The sequence below is a fragment of the Podarcis tiliguerta genome (assembly GCF_965153285.1).
Source record: "Podarcis tiliguerta genome assembly, chromosome: 9".
Lineage (NCBI taxonomy): Eukaryota > Metazoa > Chordata > Lepidosauria > Squamata > Lacertidae > Podarcis > Podarcis tiliguerta.
Window position 1 is genome coordinate 12972171 of NC_139542.1, and position 21497 is coordinate 12993667.

Genomic DNA, 21497 nt, shown 5'->3' on the forward strand with positions numbered 1-21497 from the left:
CTTGGATGGCGCCAGAAGTGGATTAGACAGGCTACCACTGACTGCTAGTCACAGAGCTTGTGTAGAACATGAGTAAGATGAATGCTGGATTAAGTAGGTCTTTGGTCAGGACTCTTTTGTTCTTAAATGTTAGACTTTTAAGCTCTTTTGAGCAGGGGATAGTTCTCTTCCACAATGTCAAGTATCGTGAACGTGGGTGGCACATTTACTGCTCATCCTTGAAGCTGCCTATATGCCACATGAATGGAAACAACAACAGCAATTAATAATATTTATACCCTGCCCTCCCCGACCAGAGCCGGGCTCAGGGCGGTTAACACCAATAAAATCACAGTAAAAACATAATAGGAGGAAAAAAGGGGGGACCAATTTAAAATACAGCTTAAAATGCAATTTAAAATGCAGCCTCATTTTAAAATAGCCAATAAATCAAGACCATAAGGAGAGGGAAACATAAGGGTCAGACCGAGTCCAAACCAAAGGCCTGGCGGAACAGCTCTGTCTTGCAGGCCCTGCAGGGCCCTAGTCTCTTGTGACAGAGCATTCCACCAAGTCGGGGCCAGTACTGAAAAGGCCCTGGCCCTAGTTGAAACCAATCTAACCTCCTTGAGGCTCGGGACCTCAAAAGTGTTGTTATTTGTGGACCTTAAGGTCCTCTGCGGGGCATACCAGGAGAGGCGGTCCCATAGGTATGTGGGTCCTAGGTCCAATCACATCAATCTATTATAATCCCTCTATGGTTTTGCCTTTGGCCTTGCCCGCCAATGGCATTTGGTCCCTAGGTGGTATCTCAGAAAAAAACGCAGTCTTTGGTCTGAAAAAGTTCCTCACCTGAAGTAAAAAAAAATTAGCATCTCCATGCTCCATGCAGAACCTGCTTTCTTGCTTCATCCAACACTCTCTTGAGTGTGCGTACATGTGTAATAAATACTCAACGCTCTCCATAAAAGAAATTTATTTAGTGGTCATGTTTTAGTGTACAGGAATTAAGTCATTGCTCAGCTGTACTGAAATGTGCCATAAGAAATTCTTTTAAGAAATGTACAATATATCACCAAAAAAAGCTTGGAATTTCAGCTCGAGTGGTTGCATATCAGGAAAAACAAAAATGAAAAACCTTTCACAAACGATAAAATTTCAAAATATAAAATGATACAACGTAAAACATTTTCTTTTTTTAAAAAAAACAACATCACATAATATTTACAGTAAAACACATTTGAACAGAAGCCTATTTTAGCTATGTGTATTTGTGTGCATCTCAGTTGCTGTATGCGGTGTATAAAACTCATTTGTGTTGGTTTCACCTCTTACAGCCCCTCCCCCAAACCTACCTTTCTACCTATTGAGACGTTTGTGTACTTTACATAGTGAAGTGGATTTTTTGTTTTAAAAAAAGCAAAATAGTCCATGTTCAACAGCAGACTTTGGCCCAATGCAATCATGGGATACTCTCCCACGTTTTGACCACGCATTCATTTCCAATCATTTAACTTGGAAGCCCTGAACCAAACCCCATGCCCATCAGCAGCAGGAGAAAAGAACTAAGGAATGTTGGCTGCGTTTATTTAAAAATGTAGGTGGTCCGTGGGTGAACTTCATTCATCCTCCTCCTAGCCAGCAAATTGTCACCTGCAGTATTTCAGCATGGTTCTGGAAACCGCAAAAACCCTAACGTTTGGGGGGAAAGGTGGCGATCCTAACCCCTGAGTTTCAGGAGAAGAATGAGAGGTTCCGCTCTCCCCTTCTCCCCTGATGCTTTTGTTAGTAGACTAGGCTGCTTTGAGGATTGCCAGCTTTCCCCCTTCCAGCAAGTCCCTTCCGCTTTTAAAAACTCGTGCCACGCAATAAGGAGGGAGGAAACGTGATAGCAGGCTGCAGCTTGGGGTTAACCTGTTAAATCTGAATCAGAAGCAGGAGACCTACGTAGCTGTGGCTCTTCGTCTTCCTTCCACGCATGCACGCACCAGATCCATGCCCCCTCCTCTGTGTGGCATCCTCAGAGACCTGCTAGCTGCAATTGGCTGGGTAGGGGGCGTGGGGAAGGTGGAAGCAAGGAATGGAGGTAGACAAGACATTGGAACAGGCACCCCCAACCTTCGGCCCTCCAGATGTTTTGGACTACAATTCCGACCATCCCTGACCGCTGGTCCTGCTAGCTAGGGATCATGGGAGTTGTAGGCCAAAATATCTGGAGGGCCGCAGGTTTTGGACTACAATTCCGACCATCCCTGACTGCTGGTCCTGCTAGCTAGGGATCATGGGAGTTGTAGGCCAAAATATCTGGAGGGCCGCAGGTTTTGGACTACAATTCCCACCATCCCTGACCGCTGGTCCTGCTAGCTAGGGATCATGGGAGTTGTAGGCCAATATATCTGGAGGGCCGCAGGTTTTGGACTACAATTCCCACCATCCCTGACCGCTGGTCCTGCTAGCTAGGGATCATGGGAGTTGTAGGCCAAAATATCTGGAGGGCCGCAGGTTGGGGATCCCTGCACTTGAAGCTGCAGCTTTCATGTTTCCCAGGAGAGCAACAAATCCAGAAATGAAGGAACTCCCTAGATCGCAGGGACTGGCACAGACTGGGAGCAAATTCCCTGGCGCACTAGGGATGAGAGTGAGGGGAGGCAGCTACCTTTTCTGGGAGCCCTTCCTGCGGTTCAAAATTTGCATTTAAGGGGGGGGGGGGAGTACGGGAAGGTGATGCACAGCCAAGCCCTTAGCAGCAAAGGCGCCAATCTTGTTCTGAACTGTATTGCAGCCGCACCAAGGAATTTAGAAAACCCCTGCCTCCCACCTTTCCTAGGTCCCCTTAGGGTGGGACTAGACCTCCTAAAGCTGCCGCCACATCCCTTTGCTGCCTCTTCCTTGCAAAACCCACAACATGACGCAGAATAGGCTGTGGCTGCGTCTTCACCCACTTCTGCCGGCCAACAGGTGCCTGGGGGGATGCTGGTATTACATTGCATCACACACTGCGTTGCAAAATACATCATGAGGAAGTGGTGAAAAGAGGCACAGAGGGCGATGGCAGTTCCGTGTCTCTTAAAATGCCTAGTTCTGTGGATTTTTTTTTGTGGGGGGAATACTTTTTGGCAACTTGTAGGCGTGGAAAATGAACAAGTATTAAAAAAAGAAAAGGGGGGGGGAATAGGACCAGGGGTTCAACCATGTGTCTACGGGAACCTAACGCCACGACAAAAGGAAAGAGAGATTGGCCTGGGTTACACCTGATCTGTTTGGTATTCGGACGCTTCAGAGAGGCTTTCGGAAAAGCTGAGGAAGTTCTCCTGGTACTCGGAGCAGATGATCTCGAAGCGGTAGTGTCTGAACTCCACAGCAAAGGAGCCAAAGTAGCAGAGGAAGCACATCACCATTCCCCACTGTATCCGCGCAGCGTGCATGTGGAACTTCTGGGACATCAAGATGAAATCTGGAGAGGCGTCAAGGAAAAATGCGCAGGAGGCGCTCGAGCGCAGGAAGAAGAGAAGAAGAAGAGGAGTTTGGATCTGATATCCCGCTTTATCACTACCCGAAGGAGTCTCAAAGCAGCTAACATTCTCCTTTCCCTTCCTCCCCCACAACAAACACTCTGTGAGGTGAGTGGGGCTGAGAGACTTCAAAGAAGTGTGACTGGCCCAAGGTCACCCAGCAGCTGCATGTGGAGGAGCGGAGACACGAACCCGGTTCACCAGATTATGAGTCTATCGCTCTTAACCACTACACCACACTGGCTCTCAAGAGAATGTGGATGAGGCTGTCTTACATGCAGGGCTGTGTCAACGCTGTGCTAAAAAATAAAACATTTCGCACCCCGGCAACCCAAATTCTGCACCAAAAAAGTAGAATTCTGTAAGTTGTTTAACTTGAACTTGGATCGCCCTCCCACCAGATGTCAAAGAGAACAACAACTACCAAACTTTTAGAAGACATCTGAAGGCAGCCCTGTTTAGGGAGACTTTTAATGTTTGATGTATTGCTGTATTTTAATATTTGCTTGGAAGCCGCCCAGAGTGGCTGGGGAAGCCGCCCAGATGGGTGGGGTATAAATTTATTATTATTATTATTATTATTATTATTATTATTATTATTATTATTATCGTCTCTTATTTTGCATCATTTATTCTTCACAAGATGCGATGGGAGGGTTGGGCCTTTTCATAACCCATTTGGGTTTTGGTATTCATGGGGAATTTGCAGCTGAAAGAAGCCAAGTAGGGGAGAGGGCCAAGTTTTTCTCCCCTTCCTATGCACCCCATTTGGTATTAAAACAGATCCCCCCCACTTTGCAGACACCCACTTTATTACACCAGCACACTGATCCATCAAGAGTTCATCATACTTTCGCAAGGCTTATGTAAGGACATTTCAGATGACGTGGGTTGTCTTTTTTACCAGACTCAACTTGCTGCTGTTGTTTTATTAGAACCTTACCTCTGTCTTCTGAGAACTGCATTAGCAGGAAGAAAAGCATGCAAAGGGGATAATAAGGCTGGCAAGTTTCCAATGTTGTGTGTATGCAAAACAAGGAGATAAAAGATGAGAAAGGAAAGCTAATTTTGCATGTGACGGTGAGGGCACGTTCATAAAAACCGCACCCATTTAACACCAATCTCTGGTTTTGCACCTCCAAAATTCTGTTCAAGATCTCTGTGCCATGCACCAAAAGAATCTACACAATTTTCATTCAAAGTCATTCCTGCTAATAGCTGTACTGGAAATGGTAGCCTTGTGCGCACAAATATATATATATATACAAATGAAATCTCACTCAAGACGTGGGAGAGAGAAGCAGGACTATACTCACTGTCCCACAGTCCCATGCCTGGATCAGGTCTTGTAAAGAAAGCAGGTCTGTGGAACCTCTGTCCACAAGACCCAAATCAGTGTACAGAGTTCAAGGGCAGAGCCATGTAAGCCATGCTCATGCTTTCCCCACCGCCCTTCACTGACAGCACAAACTCTTTTACCCCGATTTGGTAAACTACAATAGCTGTCCAGTGGGATGAATTTGGCTCAATGCATCACAAGTTATGTAGGTTGGTACAGTGGTACCTCGGGTTAAGAACTTAATTCGTTCTGGAGGTCCGTTCTTAACCTGAAACTGTTGTTAACCTGAGGTACCACTTTAGCTAATGGGGCCTCCAGCTGCTGCCGCGCTGCCGCTGCGCGATTTCTGTTCTCATCCTGAAGCAAAGTTCTTAACCCGAGGTACTGTTTCTGGGTTAGTCGAGTCTGTAACCTGAAGCGTATGTAACCTGAAGCGTCTGTAACCCGAGGTACCACTTTAGTGTTATATATATATATATATATATATATATATATATATATATGAGAACTGCATTTAGAAAAAAAGAGAGAAAGTAAAAAGTGAGTGAGAATGTAACAGAGGAAAAAAATACTGATACTTTACCATACATTCATATACAGATTTGTATATTCTTATTAGCCTAATGCACATATATTTGTCAGTACCCCAATATATTCTGTGTACACTCATTCCAAATACCATTGAATTTATCCAAAGAAAATTAAGTCTATAAGCTGTCGGTTCATATGTTGCTAATGTCACCACTGCTTAAGGGGAATTGTATCTCTGTTCTTTCAAGCCATTAGTATCAGGCTTCTGTAGGCTTGGTATAGTTGAAGAAATTGCGGCCTTCCCTTAAGCATCTGTAAGAGAGAGACACTGGGCTCAATAAGCCTTTGATCTGATCCAGCAGCCGCCTTCTTACACTCTTAGGTTATGTTCTTAAAACAGAGCAGTTACTAAAGGGTCACAGAGTATTCATATTATGCATCTTCCCTTGGTCAAAACACATTTTTCATCAGGTCACTAATTTGGGACTTGCTCAGTACAATCTCATACATACTCAGAAATAAACTGAACTTACTCCCAGTTAAGGGTGTATATGATTTCACTCTAGGAGCAGAATTATATGCATTTCTGCCCAGAAGTAAGCCCCATTGTATTTAGTAGGGCTTGCTTTCAGGTACGTCGGTACAGGATCACAACTTAAGGCACAGGACTGCATTGAAAATCCAAGCTTACATGCTTGGCACACAAAAACCGCCTGCATTAAAATTAAAATTTTAGCGGAATTTATAGTTTCAGAAATGCATAATTTGAACAAGTTCTGGGGATTAGTGTTAAGACTTGATTTCACGGTACATTTGCTGATATGCATTGCAATGGCAAACTACAGCCTCACGCAAACAGTTCATTGCCTGGAAACTCTAATTTATCAGATTCTGAACTTTCCGCCTTTGAGATGAGAAGTTGGCACCTGGAGAACATGTGCAGAATTAAAGGATACAAAGGACGACGCAGAGGGTTATCGCTGCCGACAAGACGACTCGTGGGATCCCAGCTTTCCTTCCTTCATTCTTCAGGTTTATTTTGAGCGTTAGGGCAGACTGAATCCAGCAGGCCAGGGTACCGAAACCAAAGGTCAGGGATGTGCCCACATTATGGATTTCTTCATCGTTCGAAAGCTGCAAAGACAACAGAACTGGTGGCCTTCCTTGATTTGATTGACAGAAAAGGCTCTTGCCCTCAGACCACCAGATGAGAGAAACCTGGCTTGAGAGCAGTACATGTGAAAAGGATCTAGGAGTCTTGGTTGACCACAAACTTGAAATGAGCCAACAGTGTGACGCGGCAGCTAAAAAAGCCAATGCAATTATGGGCTGCATCAATAGGAGTATAGCATCTAGATCAAGGGAAGTAATAGTGCCACTGTATTCTGCTCTGGTCAGACCTCACCTGGAGTACTGTGTCCAGTTCTGGGCACCACAGTTCAAGAAGGACACTGAAAAACTGGAACGTGTCCAGAGGAGGGCAACCAAAATGGTCAAAGGCCTGGAAACGATGCCTTATGAAGAACGGCTAAGGGAGCTGGGCATGTTTAGCCTGGAGAAGAGGAGGTTAAGGGGTGATATGATAGCCATGTTCAAATATATAAAAGGATGTCACATAGTGGAGGGAGAAAGGTTGTTTTCTGCTGCTCCAGAGAAGCGGACACGGAGCAATGGATCCAAACTACAAGAAAGAAGATTCCACCTAAACATTAGGAAGAACTTCCTGACAGTAAGAGCTGTTCGACAGTGGAATTTGCTGCCAAGGAGTGTGATGGAGTCTCCTTCTTTGGAGGTCTTTAAGCAGAGGCTTGACAACCATATGTCAGGAGTGCTCTGATGGTGTTTCCTGCTTGGCAGGGGGTTGGACTCGATGGCCCTTGTGGTCTCTTCCAACTCTATGATTCTATGATTCTGCTTTACATGGTTCTGCTAAGGACCCAGAGCAAACCTGGTCATACTGCCACTGCTGAACTCAACATGCGTGAGAGAATACCTTGATGTGTGGATGACTTTACTTTCCCCTCAATCCTTCAAGGCTGATGGCTCAGAGGCACACCTAAGGTGGGCAGGTGCAAAAGGAGCTCCTGCACATTTAATATTTGTGCAGAAGAGGGGTTTTCAGCAGGGGTACCTTATCATGCAAGTTACACCTGCCAAGCTTCTCTCTTCTGTACAGCTATTAAAAGTTCGGGAGCCCTGTCGTCTTTTGCGTTTGACCACCTGAGACGTGCCTGGAGTAAAGAAGGATGGAAGAGCTGGAGAAGAAGAGGAAACATTTCTGCCCTTTCTGATCAGAAGAGACAACTAAGACGTTTAAAGTAGGGGTACAGGGTGTCCCCAGTTTCCAGGGACAGTCCCCAGATTTGCAAATCTGTCCCCAGGAAACGTGGCAACAGCAGCCTCAGCAGCCCGGAGCCAGCCTGGTAGCACAGTTGGCTCTGGCTGGCTTCAAGAGCTGCTTGCTGCTGCTGCTGCCGCCGCTGCCGAGGGGGAACCAGGGACATCCGGCGGTACAGATCTCCTGCCCCCTTCTCCTTTTGTTTTGACAGATCTTGGAGGCTCGGGAGTCGCAGACAGGTCGCCGTTTGTCCAGGAGGGGCGCAAAGTGCGCAGTTTCTCTGCCAGGCAAGGTGCAAAGCCCTTATTTCACACCCTGTGAAACATAAATGCACATAGTTTTTTAAAAAACTGGGAAACCCCACGACTTCTAAGCCTCCCCTGATCAGTCAAAACAAAGGGGGAAGGGGGAAGGAGATCAGGGGAGGCACGGGAGTCACAGACGGTGGCGCGCCGTGGCCCAGTTTTTAAAAAACAGAGCATTTATGTTTCACAGGGTGCGAAAGAAGGGCTTTGCACCTTTATACAATATGCATATGTGCTTGGGCCCAGGGTCTTTTGCCTCACCATCCCCACTACTGACTCCCTGTTGCTACTCAGCTTCAAAATAAATAAATAAAGTGTCCTCGGATTCATTGGAAAAAATCTGGTAACTGTAGTTTCAACACCCTCCTAAAGAATCCTGTGAACTATAGTCCACTCCTCACAGAGCTACAATTCTCGGCACCCTGAACAGCACCCAGGATTCTTTGGGGAACAGAGGATGTGCTGTTCCACATCCTCTCCCGTATCCCAGTCCTGGTTGGCACCATTAACAGGTTGCAGGGAGTGGCAAGCTTAACATGACCTACGGGCCTCCTGATGCTATTAATCCACTCAGAAGAAAACTTCTACATGAAATGTACTTTCTTTATGACAGTTAGGTGGGTTTGGGATTTATAGGAATGGCGGGCTCTTACGCAAGTGCTAGTAAATCCTGCACGCCTCAGCACAAATGCCCTGTTCTCTTATAAATGTGCCGTTTCCTTTTATGGATGTATCATTCCCTACCTCACATCTGCCAAATAAATCATCTCATCTGCCTGGAGCAGCCTGGGCCCTGACACTAAGCAACACCTAAGCCGGGCTTCTGCGGGCATCAGATTTTGGCCCACGAAAACACGGCTTACATTTATTCCATGACCTGCAGGCACCTTGGACAGAATCCATGGGAACTGAGCCACTAGCTGTGTGGGCTTGATAGGTCTTGCCCTTCTGCCATCAAGCTGCGGAGCATGCAAAAATCTGCTGGCGTTTCAAAGGCGGCTTGTAATGCGGTGTGCTTGATGGCTGATGATCTTGCTAGGCATACAAAAGACAGGATTCTCTCTTACTTTCAGCATGCCATCATTTCAGGGGTGCTGGGGTATCAGGATGAAGGGCCTCCCTCTATGAGAAGGGCTGAAGGTTAGGTGACCATGCGCCTTTCAGATCTACAATTCTACGTTTCTATACGAGACAGGGAGGGAGTTGAGAAACATGAAACTTAAAAGGAGGATGGAGACAGCCTGAAAGAGAAGCAGCTGTTTGGAAATACTGAACTTACAGAAAGTGCCATCTGGCGGCTAGATGAAGCTAGGCAGGAGATCCTTTTAAAGCAGGGAGTGATCCGCTCTGCCCTGCATGCTGAAAGCACATGCAATCCACTCTTCTTTAGGGTGCTGAAGAAGAGCAGCACACGATGGGCAAAGGTGCCCTGAGGATTTGTCAGGGGTAAAATCTTGGGAATTATAGGGACAGAACTACCTAAAATGTATAGAAACTTATTCATGTATGCGACTATAGCGGCAAGAATGCTACTTGCCCAAAAACAGAAAGAAGAAGTCCCAGCAAAGGAAGAATAGATTCAAAAACTTATGAAATATGCAGAAATGGTGGAACTTACCGGAAGAATAAGAAATCGAGATAACAAACTTTTTACAAAAGAATGGAAATGGTTTATGGAATACTCATGGATAAATTCTAAACAGATAAAAACATTGGCAGGATTATTGTAATAAACCTGCAGTTTCGTAAGAGTAATATATTTAAAGGAGAGGAATAAATGAACAAATTTGTATATGCAGAATATGTTAAAAATAAATTTAAGGAAAGTGGGGGAAAGAAGTCAAGTTTTGAAATGTAAAAATGATTGTAAAACCAGTGAAATGTAATATATATATATGAATGAGAGAGAGAGATTTTGCCAGGTGGGGAAGAGGAGTCATTTAAGAGTATGGTAAAAGAGAAGGAAGCCACAGAAGAAGGGACATTACCATTGTTTAGGGCACAGTGCTATAATCCCTGAGAACACACCCCAGAAGCAATGGGATACAGGAGATCTCTCCCTTCACCCACAGAAAAGTAGGTCTGCAAGCGGTGAAGGAGTCCTGTCCTTTACCTGTCTTTAATGTGACATGGAAACTTCTGCCACCCTTGCTGCTCTGTTATCAGTGCTCCAACAGCCATAATGGCAATAAGGGGTGTTCAAGGGGTGTGATGGGGCAGAAGAGGGGAGGTTTTCGGAGCCACTGAACCCAGAATGCTTGTTCCTCTGACACACAGTCAGAGAGAGAAAAAGGAGGGGAAAATATTCCAGCCCTATAGCTGGCATACTAATTTCCTCTGCAACTTTCTCCTCCCCACCCTCCATCCTGGTCAGTATGAGGTCAGTAGGGTTTGTGGTTCAGAGGTTCTTCCAGCACAAATACTCCTTTCCCTATCATAATAGAATAACTCTGTTCTAGACATTTACTGTAGATTATTATTAACAGACTATTGAACTAGAAACTAATGAGACAATGCCTTAATTCAGACACACGGACAAAACATGGCTGTTTCACTGTTTAATCATTAACAAACAAACAGACCATCGTTTGTGGTGTCACAAGAAAAAGCAGCAATGAGCCTTGTGGTCACATAGTGTGAAAGGGAAGATTATCTGATGGGGGACAGATTAAATCTGAAGGCAGTCCTGTATCTGGAAGCGTTTAACATGCGGTGTTCTGTTGTGTTCTTGTATATTCTATTGGCAGCCGCCCAGAGTGGCCCATGTGAACTTAACAAAGTTTCATATTTTGGATTCTGTTGCAGACCTGACATACGTTCTAATTTGTAAACTATTTGAATCACCACATTTGTAAACTTCCCAATGGCTTGTGGCCGAAACAAATAACTGAATTCGGCCGAAGTATTCTGTATAGATGGGGAACTGGCAGGTTTCCATGATGTTGTTAGAATCTTAACTCCCATCAGCGCCAGCCAGCACAGCCAGGGATTATGGGGATGTAGTATGTTGAAATAAATAAATTAAGGTCTTATGTATATAATAAAGGTTCATAAATGTACCAAGCAAACACGTACATAGGCCACATGTCTGAAGCTGCACAGGAAAGCAGCCATGGAGCCATTTTGACTCCCAGGCTGACCAGGTGTTTTCTCTGCAAGGTCAAATGGAAAAGCCTCCCCATTGTCTTTTCCTTCACAAATCCTGTCTTGAGGGTATGTCTGTGTTTGAATAGGGTGTAAGCCTGCGACCTGGCCCAGGAACTAAGTATTTATCATTACAAAAGACTGGCCAGGCTCCCCAGGCAATCCAATCCAGTAACCTGCCAGACAGGAGATAAACAACGACAGGAGAAAATAACATTCAAATTTCTGTTTTAGACCGCCTTTTCTGTGATGTAGGTATGATGTATCTGAGGGGTGGTCTTAGGTTACACCCCTTCTGTGATGTATGTATGATGTTTCTGGGGATGGTCTACAGGGTGGCAATTTCAAAAGTCCATATAAGGCCTTGCGCGCCATTGTTCTGGCTTCCTCCTCCTTTCCTGCGGGTGAGGGGAGCACCCTGTAGCAACAGATCAATAAAGATCAAGCTTATAAGCTGCTTTGCTTCTCAATATTCTCTGGTTGGCCTCTGTTTTGTTTTGTTTTTTGCTCGTACATATCAACTGCAACATGCGATTGCATGTGTTTCGATTCCATTTGGAATGTGACAACAGAACAGTGGTCTAGAAACATTAAAAAGATGCCCTTATATGCCAGGCAAGATCTCTGGGGCAGAGCGCATCTTTTGCATGCAGAATATACCAGGTTCGACCCCTGGCTTGTCTAGTTGAAAATGGCAGGTGATGGGAAAGACCTCAACGTGGGACTTGGAGAGTCACTCCCATTCGGGACAGACAAGAGGTAGGGAAGATTTTTCAATCGAGGGCCACATTTCCTTCTGGGTGCCCTTCTGGAGGCCAAATGTCAGTGGCGGGAGGAGACAGATAAAAGCAGCAGAGCAATGGATATAAAGGATACCTTTGTAGCACAGGCTAGTTTGTACGCTCACACCTTTTTCTATCCTTCATCCAGGCAAGTACGCTCACGGAAGGTGCAAAGAGGTGCTTGTGAGGGGTGTGGCTTAGGGAGTCAGTTATTGGGGAAGATGAGAGAGAGAGAGAGAGAACACACACAATACCTGGAAATTGCCCAGCAAAGTCATTCCGAAGGAGGCCAAGCACAACGCCACCAGGCCGCTCACATTGAGCCAGGGATTCAAAACTTTTGGTTTTAGCTGAATAAAGCGAAGGACAGCCACGACAAGCGCTGAAATGAGGAACGAGAACGTGACACTCATGCGCAATTATAACTCCAAACGTCAATATAATTCTAGGTCCAAACAGGTCTGCCAGACAGGTTTACAAATGCACCCACACACAGCCTGGCTATGGAACTTGAGAAGTGCAAAAGGATCCGCCCTCTTTTAATTCTGGGGCAGCGGACTTGCAAGAGCCTCCCTCCTAAGTTATTTCTTGGTCAGTCAAAAGCAACGCCACCCGGAACAATTCAGACCTGAAAGGACCCTGGAAACCTCTCTCCCATTAACCATCCTCCACTGTGCTTGAATCTTGCCTACAAAGGATGACCCAGAAGCAAAGGCAGCCAGGCCTTTGGTACTTTTAAGAGTGGTGTAGGAAAAGGAATTTTGGTAGCTCCAGTTTACATACCTGCCAAACTCCCTTCTTCTACACATAGGTGCCCTGCACTCCTTTGGATCTGGTCACCCTATATTTGAAACAGCATACCATAAACTTTTGTCAGAAGAGTCTTCCTTGTATATATGTAGACTGGAGGTAGCCAATGTGCAGCCTTCTAGATATTTTGGGCCACAGCTCCCATCAGCCCTAACTGGCATAACCAATGGCCTACAGGCCATTCTTACACATCCCAGGTAACCAGGTGAGCACAGATTTATAAGCCTGCTATAGGGCTACTACGGCTCAGTTCCTAACCCTAGCACAGAAATACTGACCATCAATTAAAAGAAGGGTTGTGAACGTTATATAACAAATGGTCCATTATCACCTTTATTATATGCATAATCAAATTATTGTGCTCACACACATGCAGGATTTAAAGCAGTAGAAACTGATACCAAGTGTCATGCAAATAAAAACAAATATTGCCTGAAAAATGAGATGATTAAAAACAAACAAGCAAAAATATACGGTGACTATAATGTTTCACTATGTGGATATTTTACACAACCTTTGCATATGTTATTTTATAGTAGGGGTGGATAACTTTTTTGGGCTGCGGGCCTCTGAGGGCTACATGTCTGAGGGCTACATGTGAGCAAAGGCCAAAGTGGAAAAGAAGTATGGGAAAACAAATGCTGTCGCTGTTATGTTGTTGTTGTTGTTACAAATTTTGGTGGGTCTTATGGGTGGATCACAAAAATATTTGGCATCATAGAATTGCAGAAGGAAACCTGCAAAAATTGTCCTTTTTTAAAAAAAAAACAACCACAGACTTTTTAAAAATGAACAAATTTTAAGTGGCCTTGGGAGGCCACAAAAAATCTTTCGGCATTGCAGTATCGCATCTGAGAACCTATTGGAGCAGTCTGTAAAAATGTTTTAAAAATAAATGGAAATTTTTGGAGGGGCTTTAACGCTACCAAAAAAAAAATCATTTGGCATCATAGCACTACAAATTAAAAATGACAAACTTACAGGGGGGGGGGTCTCAAGAGCCACAAAACCTCTTGCGGGTCTGGATCTTGCCTGCGAGCCATGGGTTAGCCACCCCTGTTTTACAGGTCTAGTTCTCAGAGGCAGTAAATATGTTGGAGCAGCTTTGAGGGGACTTGGCTAAGTGATGTTGGGTTGGCCCCCAAGAACATGATCATTCCTACAATAGGCACACTGCCCTTCCCAGAAGGTTTATTGACAGTGGCAGAGAGCAGTGCTGCAAACTGCCTGAAATTTTAATTAACAGCACAGTGTAGTGTCGCTCCAGGGCACTGTGGGAAATTTAAAATGGCAGCCAGCTCTGCTGCTAAGTAAACCCCAAACCCAGGTAGGTGTCAGAGCTGGTGGGCCATGTCCAAAGATGTTAGATGCTGATGTCAAGCCTAAAACCTGCATCTGAGCTAAATAACTTGAGATTAGGTAGGATTTCCTATGATTGGTTGCTCCTCCATTAAAGAAACCCTGCATGCAGAAATCCAGCATGTCAGGAAGAAGGGACTTAGTCTAGCCTTCTCCCTGACATTCTAATCTTCTGCGTTGAAAGATTTCAATTCTTTTTATGAAGGAGGAGTCCCCCACATTACCTTCAGTCTCAGGTTGTCCAGCCCAAACACCCCGCTCAGTGAGAACTAAGCCAGAATAGCTGCAGATTACTGGGCCTCGCCTTGACAACATTTACTGAGCTGAACCTGGTGATTTGCTAACACAAATTAGAAGAGACAAAAAAATAAAAGAAGAAGCCAGAAATTCTCCATGCAACGCCTACCTAGAAATGCTGCCATGTTCATGACTTGGCTAAACACACAGCTTGCAGGAGGGGCGTCACCTGCAATACTTCAAAAATATAATGCACATCATTGTAATTCAACTAAGCCTGCAACAGAGATGCATAAATCAGTAAAATCGTCCACTGGTTTAAAAATGGGCCTTATTTGGGGGGAAAGACATAAAGGGTGGAAAGTGACTTCATTACCTTATATAAGGAGGCTTTTGGGGACCTTCCTTCCTAAGGGATGAAAAAAAGAAATGAATCATACACAAGTCAGAATTGCAGGGCTGGTTACTGAATGTTACTGAACAGGAATGGAGAACCTGTGTGGCTCTCCAATGGTTGGACTCCAATCCCACCATCACCAGCCAGCTTGGCCATTGGTCAGGGATGATGGAAGTTATAGCCCATGGGTAGGCAAACTAAGGCACGGGGGCCAGATCCAGCCCAATCGCCTTCTAAATCCGGCCCACAGACAGTCAGGGAATCTGTGTGTTTTTACATGAGTAGAATGTGTCCATTTATTCAAAACGCATCTCTGGGTTATTTGTGGGGCCTGCCTGGTGTTTTTACATGAGTAGAATATGTGTTTTTATTTAAAATGCATCTCTGGGTTATTTGTGGGGCATAGGAATTAGTTCATTTCCTCCCCCAAAATATTGTCTGGCGCCCCCACAAGGTCTGAGGGACAGTGGACCAGCCCCCTGCTGAAAAAGTTTGCCGACCCCTTTATATAGCCCAACCACATTGGGAGGGCTGCTGGTTCCTGATCCCTAAATTAGACCTGCCTGCAGTGACAGACTCCCTCTACCTAATGGGTGTGTATATGTGTGTGCAACACCAAACCATTTGCCAAATTTAAAAGGGAACCGGTGGTGTTGGGTCAGTCCAATCTGCAGAGCTTGTGACAAACAGTAGAAGCAATGCTAGTGGTCCTCCATTTGATGCCTTCGTTGCTACTGGGCAACGCCAGGCAGGGCTGACCAATCCATGAGGCAAGGTGAGGCTACTGCCTCAGGTGGCAGAATCCACAGGGGCAGCAGAACCTAATGCCAATCTTTCTGTTCCCCCTTGTTCTTGATGTAGATCTTCCCTCACCTCTTCTTCCCTAATGTGAGAAAGGTGCCATTTTCGGATCTGCCTCAGGTGCCAAAATGTTTTGGGCCGGCCCTGACAACAGGCTGCTTTGGACAGTTGTCTCAACTGTGACCAAAGCTGCAGGCAGCAGCAGCACAAGGGACAGCCAGCAGGGAAGGGTGAGAAAGGCTGTCATGGTCATGGATGGAATGGGGGTTTCCTTGCTGGCCCTCGCCTGCATGCTACCTAGGAAGGGGATGTGGCAAGGTTGTCTCTTGCTTCCCCCACCTGGGCAGGGGCTTCTGCTGTTCTGCTTTAGCTGTCATTTTAATGGGAGGCACTAATTCAGGCCAATGCAGGGTTCATTGGGTGCAGTAGGTAACCAAGACTGGCTCCATCGTCTGCACCACTGTTTTGCAACTGGCTGCAGCTGGTGGACTTCTGAGCTCTGGTTTTAAAAAAAGCAAAAGGTGGCTCATTCAAGCCTGACCTACTCTTGCTTTTAAAAAAGAAAACGTGCTAGTAGTAGATTGCAAGAAAAGGAAGGTGCTATTAGCAGACTGCAAAATCAAGCAGAGTAACTTTCAATTCATAAGGAACTCTGCACTGTTTCCACTCATTTCTTCCATTGCTTCTATTTACATTGCTGTTTGGTGGATAACACCCTAGAGACCAGTGATGGCCAAACTTGGCCCTCCAACTGTTTTGGGACTACAATTCCCATCATCCCTGACAACTGGTCCTGTTAGCTAGGGATGATGGGAGTTGTAGTCCCAAAACAGCTGGAGGGCCAAGTTTGGCCATCACTGCCCTAGGCTATTAGCCCAGAGCATCACTGTGTAAAGTCAGCTAAAAGGATTATATGCTGCATTCCAGGGAAACTAATCCTGCTTCTCTGTAGGGGTCAGCAGAATAGGGCTCCCAACACTGCTTTGAGTTCATGTGCTGAAACTCACCCTGATGATTTGATACTGTGAAGCATAATGGACTGTGTCATTAGAAAGTAAGATTTAATATATATTTATATATTACCTGTCCAGCACATTTAGTGGAATAATGTTGTTGTCTTCTACTGCTATAAAATACCTGCCAAAAAAGGAAGGAAGACATTTAGACAATTCTAAATGAGGGGTAAAAGGGATGCGGGTAGCGCTGTGGGTTAAACCACAGAGCCTAGGGCTTGCCGATCAGAAGGCTGGCGGTTCGAATCCCCGCAACAGGGTGAGCTCCCGTTGCTCGGTCCCTGCTCCTGCCAATCTAGCAGTTCGAAAGCACATCAAAGTGCAACAAGATAAATAGGTACCGCTCTGGTGGGAAGGTAAACGGCGTTTCCGTGCGCTGCTCTGGTTCGCCAGAAGCGGCTTAGTCATGCTGGCCATATGACCGGAAGCTGAACGCTGGCTCCCTCGGCCAGTAAAGCGAGATGAGCGCCGCAACCCCAGAGTCGGCCATGACTGGACCTAATGGTCAGGGGTCACTTTACCTTTACCTAAATGAGGGGTGGGATGTCAGGGGTGATTCCTGGAAGAAGGCAAGTTGTTCAGCAGAATGGCAGAACAATGTTTTTCCAGGAAATAACTGTTCATCCTGAAGCATGCCAAGACCCCTTGACTAATGTCGCTCCAAAGAAAATTATTCCACCCAGAAACCATAAAAGATCCACAAAGGTCACTTACACAATCCACAGTCCTGCTGAGGTAAACAGTGTCAACACAAGAGGTAAGAACATCCATACGCTGCATTTCTTCCCATCCATGCCTGACAGGAACAAAGAGAACAGAAATGAAACATGGCAAACGTGAGAACTTGTGGCCTTTTCTTACCTCAACGAGAAGATATACAATGCTCTCTATATACTCAAAATGGTGACATTCTTCGCCCAACTTGCAAATTACTATTAATCCCATTTTAAACCTGCCTTTCCTCCCAGGAGCTACATGGAGCTTAGTCTGTTTTATGCCTGGACACAGCTATTGTCGCACCTTCGGGTGCCACCATAACTTCACAGTGTTCAAAAGGCTAATTGTTATTCTACCTAGGTAAAGAGGAAGATGGACAATTGCTTTTCTGCCACCCATCCTTAAAACAGGAACAACTCTTTCCAGTCTTCCCATAGCCTCCCAAAATGTCTGGTGAGATGTCACATGAGAAGCACATGAGCAGAGTAAAGAGTGAACTGAATTGCTGGGGGGCGCACCCACATTCCCCCCCCCCCTTCTTCCTAGCCAAATTGTATACGAGGCTCATGAAATCCTGAGAGGCGGGCCTTATGACCTCAGGTTATGGTTCCTTGGAAGATGCACTAATTAAACTCATGTACAGCACTCAATGCACATTTCACACAAATTGCAATTGATTGCAAATTTGCATAATAAGCAGAAAGGTTTGGGGTTTTTTTGGCCTGATCTGCATCTAATCACATTTTTCAGTCTCTAGTTGCATTCCCTTCCTCTTAGTCATCATCTATTATTTCCTTCTGTTCCCACACAGTTCCCTGCCAGAAATGTCAATATTCTGCAAAAATAATAATGAGAGAACACGCTAACCGAGGCTGTTTATTGCTACATTTTCTATATGCACCTTAATTTTGTTGATTGGCGTGCTTTATGATGAGCACAGAGTTTTGAGTTCTCAGTGCGATTTTCACGCTTGGTGTCGAATAAGCAAGACGCAAGTCATCCTGCAAAACCGCTTTCCTCCAGATCCCTCTACCCCAATCCTCGAAGCCAATGAATTCATTAATAAAGTTAATGGAATCTGTCACTCGAGTACCAGGAGACATGTCAGCAGGGACAAAAGTCAATTTCTCTACGCTTCTAGCTTCCTTGCAAAGAAATCTCTGCCTAGGATGGATTTTACTTCAGTATCATGCAGCAAGCGCTAAGTGCCATCCCTGAAGCCTGCAGCAATTTAGCCACCTCTTCCAAGCTTGCTGCTTTGGGATATGCGCCACTTTCTATTCTTTCCATTGTGACCATTTTCAGCACATTCAAACCCCCCCCCCCTCCCCAAATACTCATCAACTTCTTAATTGGTTTCAAACATTCCTCCACTATATCCTGACTAATATTCATAGCATCGTTTCACGCAAGATACAGTGGTGCCTCGGAAGACGAAAAGAATCCGTTCCGCGAGTCTCTTCGTCTAACGGTTTTTTCGTCTTGCGAAGCAACCCTATTAGCAGATTAGCGGATTAGCGCTATTAGCGGTTTAGCGGCTATTAAAGGCTTAAGGGATTAGCGGATTAGCTGCTAAAAGGCTATTAGCAGCTTAGTGCCTTAGAAAAAGGGGGTGGGGAGCGGGAAAAAATCGCAGGAACTCGCAAGACATTTTCGTCTTGCGAAGCAAGCCCATAGGAAATTCGTTTTGTGAAGCACCTCCAAAACGGAAAACCCTTTCGTCTAGCGGGTTTTCCGTCTTGCGAGGCATTCGTCTTGTGGGGCACCACTGTACTACTGTTGTTCATTTTCTTCCCAGAAGCACAAATAAAGAGGGAGTGAGACAGTGCTTTTTTTCTTTTAAAAAAAAATGTTTACAGTACTCTAAAAAATATTTACCGTACTCTAAAAAAAAAATTGACTCAAGAAAACCACAATTTTATCGTTCAAATTGGGGGGGGGGGGAATACAGTAAATGGACAAATTACAAAGATTCACAAAATGTTTAGGGGTATTCGAACCCTTGCGTACCCCCAGACAAAAAGCACTGGAGTTAGATATTAAGATTTCAGAAAACTGAGGCCAAGTTTACAAATGCAAAACCCAGTGCTTGCTGCCTGCTACATATTGGCCTGGTTCACAAGACACACAAAATCTTGGCTTAGCAAGAATGCATGAACATGCAGACACCCGTATAGATGCTCACAGCGAGTTTGTTCCTTCCCAGTTACTTGAACTGATGTGATGTGCTGAGCTAAATCAAAGTTTAGCTTAGAATGCCATCTAAACTGGGATTTGTGGCGAAGCTCTCTTTCCACTAACCATGAGCTGTAACCAAAAGAAGCAAAACTCTTGTGAGCTTTTGCAAACCAGCTCACTGACAGCTTCAAGAAGTCGAAATTCACCTTTGTGTAGAGGTAAGAAAGACACAGCTACTTCCCTGGCACACATATAAGGTTGTTGCATCCCAAGGCCCGGATGCATGAAGACTTGATATTGTGCAAGCCTGTGCTTCACACACACACACACACACACACCTAGGAGTAAATATTCCAAGATCTTGAATGCAAACTATTCCTGAACTCTGGGAGATTAAATGTGGTAATGCCCATAAGTACCTCCCAGAAGGCAGAAATGCAACGTCATACCCTTTTGTTCTGTGTTCAATAATTCTCAAAAAATTCTGCCCTCTAAGGGGCAACTTAAATAAATGTTATTCGCATTGAAGAGGGTCAAAAGAAGAGCACTTTGCCAGTAGACATGGCCAGACTGCATAAAGGCACAGAGTTCATTAGTACCAAAACAAAAAAATTGCCTTCCCTGTTAGATTCACTTCCTCTGCCCCTTCTGCTCATGGGCCTTTTTCAACGAGTTCCCCCCACATCTGCGGTTGTTCAACGTTCGGCGTAAACAAATGACCATGAAACTTGCCTTCCTTTCTGGCAGACAAACCATGCTTAGCAAAACTTGGCTTCCTTCTGCAAACCATGCTAGAAGGAACCAAACATTTGCAAGCAAAAAAAAATATATTACCTATTTCATCCTGCGAATGAAAAGTGGGGTCTTCCCCAAACGGTCACATTTTTTTAAAAAAATGAAAATCTGATGGCACCGTTTCAGTTCTAGACGCAGCCCAGAAGCTCTTCTGTGGCTTCATCCCATGCTGATGATGGGAGCAACATGGGGCAGATCACAGGTCCACCACATCCCTCCATTGTCGCTCCTTCCTACAAATCCTTTAAAATGTCACAGCAGCAACAGCAGCGCTTTGGGATGAAGCCGGGGGGGGGGGGGACACACCTCCCACACTGCAATCTATTGCGACATTCTGGAATTTTGTTTCTTACAGCCAGTAGTTATTTTGCTTTTTGTGTGTTTCGCAGGCAAAAAAAAATGAAGCGTTGGTACTCATATATTGATAAGAGTGTGGTGGGTAGCAGCACAAAATGGCTGCCACAGGCATTTTTTTAAAAAAAGGGAGATGACTTACTCCAAACCTATGAGATAATTAGCTGTCAACTTTTCCCTTTTCTTGCAAGGAATCCTATTCAGAATAAGGGAATTTCCCTTAAAAAAAGGAAAACGTTGACAGCTATGACGAGATTGCCTTATCTCACACACGCCCACTCCAAATTACTTCGAGGGGGGGGGGATTGGCACACATACGTAACAACCGTCCCACATTTGTTAGAACTTAAGTTGTTTTCCCAGTAGCAATGTATGGAAGTGAGAGCTGGACCATAAAGAAGCCTAATCGCCGAAGAATTGATGCTTTTGAATTATGGTGCTGGAGGAGACTCTTGAGAGTCCCATGGACTGCAAGACAATCAAACCTCTCCATTCTTAAGGAAATCAGCCCTGAGTGCTCACTGGAAGGACAGATCCTGAAGCTGAGGCTCCAAGACTTTGGCCACCTCATGAGAAGAGAAGACTCCCTAGAAAAGACCCTGATGTTGGGAAAGATTGAGGACACAAGGAGAAGGGGACGACAGAGGACGAGATGGTCGGACAGTGTTCTCGAAGCTACCAGCATGAGTTTGACCAAACTGAGGGAGGCAGTGGAAGACAGGAGTGCCTGGTGTGCTCTGGTCCATGGGGTCACGAAGAGCCGGACACGACTAAACGACTAAACAACAACAACAACAACAAAGTCGTTTAGTGTCGCAGCAGCTGCACTTAGGAACTCCCTGCTTATTGAGATCAAGCTCATACTCTTCGCGGCGCCTGTTAAAAACATTCCTACCCAGACATTTA

At 45.2% G+C, this 21497-nt stretch overlaps 1 protein-coding gene across 21 annotated transcripts in view; it reads right to left on the minus strand.

Moving 5' to 3' along the window:
* Positions 1 to 1395: 1395 nt before the first annotated feature.
* Positions 1396 to 21497, minus strand: part of TMEM150C (transmembrane protein 150C) — a 60497-nt gene continuing 40395 nt past the window's right edge. For 7 of the 21 annotated variants that reach the window (XM_083398750.1, XM_083398740.1, XM_083398747.1 and 4 more), the window contains 7 exons: positions 17262 to 17343; positions 16618 to 16671; positions 14713 to 14745; positions 12714 to 12771; positions 12185 to 12312; positions 6318 to 6495; positions 3132 to 3433 (listed from right to left, as the gene is read on the minus strand). In XM_083398750.1, coding sequence (XP_083254876.1) covers positions 3225 to 3433; positions 6318 to 6495; positions 12185 to 12312; positions 12714 to 12771; positions 14713 to 14745; positions 16618 to 16671; positions 17262 to 17343 — 742 coding nt within the window. In that variant the 3' untranslated portion in view covers positions 3132 to 3224. Of the gene's footprint in view, positions 2122 to 2398; positions 3434 to 6317; positions 6496 to 12184; positions 12313 to 12713; positions 12772 to 14505; positions 14574 to 14712; positions 14746 to 16617; positions 16672 to 17261; positions 17344 to 20590; positions 20671 to 21497 lie in introns of those variants that run through there. The other 14 variants (XM_083398738.1, XM_083398742.1, XM_083398737.1 and 11 more) reach the window with 3 other exon arrangements.